This window comes from Chelonia mydas, chromosome 1, assembly GCF_015237465.2.
Source record: "Chelonia mydas isolate rCheMyd1 chromosome 1, rCheMyd1.pri.v2, whole genome shotgun sequence".
Lineage (NCBI taxonomy): Eukaryota > Metazoa > Chordata > Testudines > Cheloniidae > Chelonia > Chelonia mydas.
Genome location: NC_057849.1, coordinates 201,598,655 through 201,607,538, shown reverse-complemented (window position 1 = coordinate 201,607,538; position 8,884 = coordinate 201,598,655). Strand labels below are relative to the sequence as shown.

The following is an 8,884-nucleotide window of genomic DNA, read 5'->3' as shown; positions in this document are numbered from 1 at the left end:
GCGGACCACAGGTGTTGCTCATGCTTAATGCGACACCCCCCCCCGCCCCGCATGCACCCTGAACATTCGCCAGCCCCCATCCTGTACCACCTATTCCCTGCCAACCCCTGTGAAGGGAAGGGAACAGGTGCAGCGCTACGCCTTTGTCAGGCGGGCTCGCAGCAGGCGCAGCTGTGGGGGGCTGTGGGCTCAGGCTATCGAGGCAGGGGGAGCAGGTGCGGGCGGGCGCAGGGCAAGCTCGGGTTGCTAGCTGTGGCTGGAGGGATTCCTGGAGGTTTCATCACATGACACGCTCTTTAATTAAAGAGTCATCCTTCATGCCCGGAGACCCCAGGGCGACCCTGGGCAGAGCCAGGGCTGCGTTGGCACCTCCCAGCCGCCAGCCGGGCGGGGGGTGCCCGGGGCCGCTGTGTGTGAGGTCACCGCGGCGCGCTGCTGCAGACGGGCCGCGCGGTGCCACGTTGAGCTGCGCGGGCGGAGCCGGAGCCACCCCGCAGGCGGCTGCAGCTGCTCCCCCGCCCGCCGCCTCCTCAGGTCACGGCGGGGTGTGAGAGCAGCCCCTCCCCGCGCGGGAAAGGGCCGGGCTCGGGTCCTCCCCTCGGGCATGAATGGGCTCAGCGCCGCGGCTTCGCCCCTGGCCCGCCCCTCCCCCAATAGGGATGCGCGTTACAGGCAGCACGTCGCTGGAGATTGGTACCGCGCAGAGAACTGGCTAGCCGCCTCATCCCTCTTAGCCAATCACATGACAAGTTACAGCACGCTGCCCGGATAGCCAATCACAGCCTCAGCCGCTCAGCGCCCCAGGCTTCAGTTTGAAGCCCTGCAGAGTGACTGAGCGGCTTCTGATTGGCTTGAGGAGAAAGCTCTTTCCATTGGATCGGCCCTTGGGGCTGCTAGGGCGGTGGCAACGGCTTTTGATTGGGTCTCTGATTATCTTCGGGTAGGTTCGGCTAGTTCCGTACCGGCCTCACGATTGGTCCCGATGTATTCCGGATGTTTCCGTTCCCGCTCGGTGATTGGCCCCACGCGGGTGAGGTAATTACCGTATCCACCGCGGGATTGGCCCCGATGTGCTTCGGGTGTTGCCGTGCGGTGGGCTCGGGCGGTTTGACTGGGTATTCACAGAGGCTGCTTAGGGCCGTTGCGCAGCGTAGGGCGGCGACGGGGATAGGCGGCTGCGCGGCGTTGGCGCACGGCACACACAGAGCGCAGCGGCGGCCGCAGCAGCCGCAGCAGCAGGAGCCCGGCACGGAGCGGCGGCGGCAGCAGCAGCGGGGACAAAGGGACTGATCGGCGCGGCCGCGGGGGCTCCCGGCAGGAGGCAGCAGCTGCCGGCGCCGGAACCGGCGGGGGGAGCGGCAGGAGGGTCCGGCCGCGTCGGCGGGTCCCATGTGCCCTGGGCGCCCAGGGGAGCAGCCGCCGCCGCCAGGGCTCTGAAGCCGGCTGAGGAGGAGCCGGGGCCGGGAGCCGCCGCCATGGCCTGTGCCGCCGCCTCCGGCCGCGGCCCGCATTGCAGCCGCCTCAGCGCGAGCCGCCGTCCGCTGCCCCTGCGGGCGCTATGAGGAGCCGCGCCGGAGCCGTCGCCTCATCCCCGCACTGAGGAGCCGGAGCGAGCGAGGGCGCCCGACCGCTTCACTCCCCCACTCCGCCCGCCGAGGATCCCAGCGCCCGCGCCGGGTCCTCTTCCACGCTCGCCTTTGCCATCGGCTCGCGGAGCAACGCGTAGAGCCGGAGATCCTTCCGCCGGAGAAAATAGTGCCATCGCTGCTGCCTCCCTAAGAGGAGGGGGGGGAGAGAGAAGGAGAAAAACCAGCGAGGGAAGAAGAGGAGCTCGGCTGTAGCCTGCGCCCCATGTGACTGACTCCCAGGGTGGGGGCAGCAAGGCCTAGCAACCCCCACTGTTTCCCAGCCCGCAGCAGGAGCAGCATCGGGGGTAGGGGGCTTGTGTGCTGGGTGGAGGCAGTTGTTGGACCCAGTGGTGCTGCTGGGAAGGATGGTTTTATAAACGAGGAGTGAAGAAGCCCTGAGAAGAGAGATCCAGAGGGGGAGAGGGTTTCCCCTGAAGGGGAGGGGGCTGGAATTTAATGTTGCATTTTTTATCCCTCTCCACCTGAGAGAGAGGCACGCACACCAACCACCAGGAAGAGAAGAAGGCGAAAGGAAGAAAGGAGGAGAGGTGATCAGAGGGAGAGAGAGAGAGACCATGTCAGGGCGGCCCAGAACCACCTCCTTTGCAGAGAGCTGCAAACCAGTGCAGCAGCCTTCAGCATTTGGCAGCATGAAAGTTAGCAGTGAGTATTGATTCCGCACCCACACCCTGTGCAGATTAAACATTGGGTTTTTAAAAGAGAATTTGTATTGTTGTTTGTCAGTAAACGTAATCGTGTGAGGGATTCTGGGCTGGTCAGTGGAAGAAGATCTAGGCTGTCTCTAGCACTGGATGAAATAGCTCCCCCCCCCCCCCCATTAACCTTGAATAGGCACACACCATGGTTTCCCTTTGGGCCTCCTTTTTAACAAGAAATATTTGTTTGGTGCTGCTTTCTGCCTTTTATCTATAATAATGTTGTTAATTTGACTAGCTAGTTAAAGGGAATATTTCTGTTGCAATTTGGTTTTAAAGAGCTATGTGCTGCGTTTCTGTCTATGGAGCAACCGAGGGAAGGAAATGAATTACATGCACATGTGATCATCTCACATATTTGTACAGTTGTATGCTTCTAAACATTTTCTGTTGTGTGACCTCGTGGAAAGTGTAATGTTTGCTATAAGTTGGAGGTGAAAATAAGCTGATAGGCCCCGTACGGCATACTAGCAAGAGCCGGTGCACAGTACTGGGGCAGCCCGGCTTCCCAAGGGGGCAATTTAAAGGGCCTGGGGCCCCCAGCAGTGGATGGAGCCCTACGCCCTTTAAATTGCCTCCAGAGCCCCGCTGCTGGAACCCTGGGGTAGCGGCGGGGGGCCTGGGGCTCCCCTACTTCTACCGCCCTGGCCCTTTAAATAGCTGCTGGAGCCCTGCCGCCGCTACCCCAGGGCTCTGGGGGCTATTTAAAGGACCAGGGCGGCAGAGGCAGCTGGAGCCCCGGCCCTTTAAATAGCCCCTGTAACCCCTGCTACCCCAGGGCTCTGGGGGCTATTTAAAGGGCCTGTGGCTGACCTGCTTCTACTGCCCCAGTCCTTTAAATAGCCGCTGGATCCCCGCTGCGTCCCCAGAGCTCCAGTGGCTAATTAAAGGACCGGGGTAGTAGAAGCAGGGGAGCCCCGGGCCCTTTAAATAGCCCCCAGAGCCCTGGGGCTGCTGCTGCTACCCCGGTGGGTGGGGGGGGGGGAAGGAGGAGAAGGAAGGGCGGGGCACTTACCTTACAGGATGGGCTGGGGCTGGCTCTGACCCCCTTAGCCCCGCCCTTCCACCCTAGGCCCCGCCCCTTCCAGGGGCCAGAGCTGGCCCCAGCGTACCAGTAAGTCACTCTACTTACTTTCACCCCTGCTGTAAGTATGCACCCACAACTGGGGTGTGTGCACTTTTTTTGTGCAAGCTTACCAGGAGCCTTAGAAAGGTCTCTATCCCCATAATATCTTGTGTTTCAGGCTCTGTTAAATGTGCTGTGAAAAAAATTCTTGAATATGATGTACTGTGTATGTTCTTTTTCACTGGCTTTCAGAATTTGAGAAATATTTTTTAAGGATGAGGCCTGTGGCCCCATTCTAAACAGTAGTATTACATGTATATTTGAAATTGGGTAAGTGGTTTAATATGTGCTCATCTTTGATCTCCCAGTTTATGGCATTGGGATTTTGAGGAGAATTAGAAATATATATTTAATTCTATTAATCTGAAAGATAAAGTGTTGGAGGAAAAAGGCCCTATTGTGTGTTTCAAAGATCGATTACATATTTATAATCTGGAATTTGTTGATTCCTGGTTTAAGTATATTCACATGCAAAGGTAAAATGATCTTGCTTATCTATGTGAATAATTTCCATTCAAAGGCACTTCAGTTCCACTCTTGTAGAAATCTGGATGGCTTTATAAAAGGACTGTGAGTGTCTAATATACATCATATTATTTAAACTGTTCACTTTGAGACTTGCATTTTGACTGGCAAAGCTGTGTTTATATCATATTGCTTTACTGTACATGTGAAGCTTTAGTTCACATCAAAGCTTTAGGTAATTGTGAGCTTTCAAACGTTTGTCAGAAATTCTTGTATTTTCTAGTCTAAGATGCCTTCCACTGTGGTTGGAGCTTTGAGGAAAATATTGGCTTTATGGTCTGAAGTCTACCCTGTCAGTCTGTGTGATCAGAGTACCTGCAGTATGAATGAACATTTTGAGTAGTTAGCCCATATTAGCAACATGAGACTGTACAGTTGATTAGATATTGCAATAACGCATTTCACTCTCCATTTATATGGAGAATATTGTATGTCTCCATTTTATTCTCATTCTCCTTATATGAGGGAAGCAGGAGGTGTTAATCAATAATCTGCATGTGACTATGTGTAAAGTAGACCCAGATCTAGAGCTGTCATGATCAGAAACTAAAATGGTCTTTAAGCTTTTCCTCTTATTTTTGAAGGTTTGGTTTGAGTCTCTCTTCCTATTTGAGGTCAAAGTCTAGGTAGATGCATGCCCATAAATTGGTTTAGGCTGTCAGCAAATACGATTAAATCCCAAATGTATAACACAATGGGGAAGCAAAGGCCTTAACATAAAGCGCCCATAATGGTGATACCCCTCTTTTCCCCCGCCCCCATTGTGATCATGTGCTCCATGTCCTGTTGGTGTCTTTAAAAGGATACGTTTCAGAGTAGCAGCCGTGTTAGTCTGTATCCGCAAAAAGAAAAGGAGTACTTGTGGCACCTTAGAGACTAACCAATTTATTTGAGCATAAGCTTTCGTGAGCTGTAGCTCACAAAAGCTTATGCTCATATAAATTAGTTAGTCTCTAAGGTTCCACAAGTACTCCTTTTTTTTAAAAGGATATATAATCAGAGCAGCAGAGGCAAGGACTGTGTGGAGTAGGAGACAGTGTCTGGTCTGGAGGACAGCAAGACTGCCATATGCCGAAAAGGGTAACTTCTAATGGGATTCAGAATTTTTGGTGGCCTCTTTGGGTATGATGAGGCAAGATTCAAATAATCAGAGTTCAGGTCTTGGAAAAGTAGGCTTTACTTTTTTTAATGATGTTTCTAGCCATTTTGGTTGTGAAAAAAAATTCCTGTATATGACCATCTGTATATTGATGCAGTGCGGTTTCTGAAGTCTGCAGGCAGCTCTGGTGCCTCTGAAACTGATCAGAACTTCCTAAACTGTGGCAGAGTGAAAACTGACCTATTTTGGGTCTCTTTCACTGCTTCTATTCATAATTCTGTGAGTAGTAATGAAACTGAATGACCAAGTAAATCTTGCTCTGTTGCTGCTGTGGAAAGACAGGAGGAGCAGCCGCAGTCGGGCACTGTAACTACTCTGGAGGAAGAGAGGACTCCAAAAGTGGAGGCTGTGGGAGGGGCAGAGTAGCAGAGACTCTACCTACCATCACAGCATCCAGGAGGATCTGGGTGGGAACATAGTGAATGCTCCTTCAGTTCAACAGCAGGGAGTATATGTGTTTTTCCCCTAAATTTATCAGATGCTCGCTCACTCACTGCAGGCTGATACGAAAGAATGAGACTTGAAGCTAGATCCAGGGACTGGCATAAGATTCCCAGCACCTCTCCTTTCCCAGCTCCAGTAAAGGGAACTTGTCATTTGTGCTTCACATGCTGTCCACCTGTCTGGGATAACAGTTGTAGGGATTGTGGTGTCCCAGGATTCTTTCACCAAAGGTAGAAGTAGATGTTGCCTTGTCAGTGTTAAGAGCATCTTCCAAGATCCACTAGGTAGCTTTTTGTTTTGGTTTTGAGAGCACTTATGCTCCCCTGAATTGTATATTTTTAAATTTAGTTAACTTCAAGTGGCTTCCTCTGTGTTTACAGTTCTATAATATTGGATTTGCAAACTTATTCTGTGCAAAAAACCTTTTTTTTTGTGTTCCTTAAAAAGACATACTGGTTGGGCCTGTACTAGTTCCTAGGAATGAATTGAGGGCAATATAAAAAATATTAGATGTATTTTTCATTTTGAAAGGTCTAGCTGTGATCTTAATCATATTTAAAAGGTAAATATGTTAGTTGGATTTGTAAGTTTAAATATAAACATTCAGCTAATAACGTTAGGACTTCTGGGTTGCTGTTTAAATTGATGCTTGCCAGTAAAATCCATTTGCCGAAATTGAGGTATGGAGCTTACCATGGCTTAGTGCTGTACCTAGTTGCTTTATTCTGGGAAATGATGTACAACTGGAAGCAAACATGAGAAATTATCCTGAAAATGAAGTGCGGTCTTGCAACACACAACAAAAAATGCATCTTTTCATAAAAATACAAGTCTTAAATGGGAAAACTCACAACTTGCAGATTTAAACAGTAACCTTTCATGGCTGTGAAACTGCTGTTGATTATGAAAGAAAGTGTTTTAAAGAACATTTAAGACTTGATACACTTAAAAATACTGTCTTCAAACTGTTACTTTGTCTCTGCCCACAGTCCTTAATAACAGGCTAATTCTTCTCAAGGGTTGCAATAAACTATTCACTGAATATGTAAATGTCGTATACATGTAATAGAATTACTTGTAATTTTTCATTAAAATAAATTTAGTGAATGCTGCACAGCTACTTACTTTGGGTTAAATGCCCAAATCTAGCTACCATGTATACTCATTCATAAGCCGAATATTTTTGGTAAAAAAGTGACGCATCAAAGAGTGGGGTTCGGCTTATAAATGGGTCTACACCAATATTTAATGATTTTAAACTCTATGAAATCATTGAATGGAATATCTAATACAATGTCATTTTGTTTATCTGGAGCATCTGCAGGCACGGAGCCCCTCAGCTCCCTGTGGCCGGGAACGGCGAACGGCGGCCACCGGGAGCTGAGGGGCTCCGTGCCTGCAGATGCTCCAGGTAAACAAAACGTCCCAACCCGCCAGTGGCATACCCTGGTGGGCCGGGAGCCAAAGTTTGCCAACCCCTGAAATATAGTGTCCGCTTATGAAAGGGTCATAGAGTTTTTACAATTTTTACCTATCCATCTTGGGGCGGGGGGGTCGGCTTATAAACGAACTGGCTAATGAACGAGTATATACTGTATTTTCTTGAGTAATGTGTGTAAGTTGATGGCCTCTTGCATTTTCATAATTTAGACTATGTAGCAATTAATTCTAAAAGAATTTTGCCCCAACAGCAAACTTGCCTTTTGTTCAAGTTCATTGTTTCTACTACTTACTTAAACTTAGTGGGTTTTTTCATATGGAAGGATCCAAAAGTGCACAAGAAGCTCTGTGTGAGTACATATTACTCCAGTGCTGAAATGCAGCCACGTACAAAGTGGAACATAGTAGCAGCTTGACAGTTGCACGGCCTATTAGTTTAGGATAGTAATGGTATCAAAATAAATCTGTAAGAAAGGTTTTTGGGTAGGAGGCAACAACTTGGTTAAAAGCTTAAGATAAATAACGCCCCCCTCCACCCCCAAAATAAAAGGCTATCCTAGCTGAAAAGAAATCATCTTCTCTCGCCAGAGCCTCCTAGCTGCTGAGAGTTGTGTGGGTTTTAGCAAACCTATCCCTCATCCAGATTTTTGGCTACTTCTGGGAGGGGGAGTTTCCTTTACACAAAAATTGGAAAAAATTACCTGACTCCATATCAGGGTGAAAAATGCCTTTATATTGTCATGCCCCAAATCCACACTCCTGCAGTTTCAAAAGGGGAATATAACAGCCGTGTGCTGTGTCTACATCACCAATCAATATTGTATTTATGCTTTTAAAAAAAATGTTACGAGGGCTAGTTGAGTAGAACAGAAATTTCTTAGTTAATAAAATATTTATCAGTCTTCATGAATGCCAGTGAAATTTGTCACATAACTGCCAAACACAATTCAATCAACCCTTTTTACTTCATCTCCTGCCCCTGATACACCTTTTTTCCCTTTCCAGCTTCACTAGTTTGGTTAGAGTAGTTTTCTTTCTAGTGATGTATATCATGGTGTATCTTTTCCTGAGGCCTCTTATTTTTTTTTTTTTCTTTTCTCTGCCTTAGCTTACTTGATGTATGTTCACACTTTTCCCCTGTCTCATTGCATCTTTTCCCCCATCCAAGCAATATACTCTCTTAATACTGTATTTTCCTATCTTCCCATCAATCTTGTCCTCTTTCTCTCCCACCCACCATTAGATCACCTCACACACCAGTGTGTGTGAACCCACACATTGAACTAGGAAACTTTACCTGTCTACATTCTGCCTGGTTCTAGTTAGTGATGCTGTTTCCTTGCCTTTAATTAGGAGGTCACAGGATGTGCTACAATATCATTCTGGCAGCCGCGGTGGTAGTTATGGGTTCTGCAGAACTTGAGATTTCTTTTTTCAAACTAACATGTATAGTCAATATTGATGAAGAGATGAAGAAAGCCTTTGAAAATGTAAACTGATACAGGACTTAGGGATGTAAAATATAAAATTGTTAACCGGTAAGCATTAGTCTTACCGTTAACCCCCAGCCCCGGGCTTGCCGGAGATGATATACATCACTAGAAAGAAAACTACTCCAACCAACCAAACTAGTGAAGATCTAGAGAAAATCCTCAGGGTAGACAAAGGCTCTGAGAGTCTGCAAAAAACTTGCAGTAGTATGTCTAAGAGGTGTGAGGTGCATCCTTTCGTCTCAGTGGGGCATTAACACTAAAGCTTTTAGTCATTTGAACACACTTCAGTTTGCTTATTCAGCATGTTGGATGTAATAGGTCTTTTCCCCCACTAATACTTATCTCATGCTCAT

The 8,884-nt window shown here is 48.2% G+C and overlaps 1 protein-coding gene across 8 annotated transcripts in view; it reads left to right on the top strand.

Moving 5' to 3' along the window:
- The first annotated feature begins 1,146 nt into the window (after positions 1-1,146).
- Positions 1,147-8,884, top strand: part of GSK3B (glycogen synthase kinase 3 beta) — a 273,947-nt gene continuing 266,209 nt past the window's right edge. For all 8 annotated transcript variants that reach the window (XM_043538734.1, XM_043538732.1, XM_043538733.1 and 5 more), the window contains exon 1: positions 1,147-2,291. In XM_043538734.1, coding sequence (XP_043394669.1) covers positions 2,204-2,291 — 88 coding nt within the window. In that variant the 5' untranslated portion in view covers positions 1,147-2,203. The remainder of the gene's footprint in view (positions 2,292-8,884) is intronic.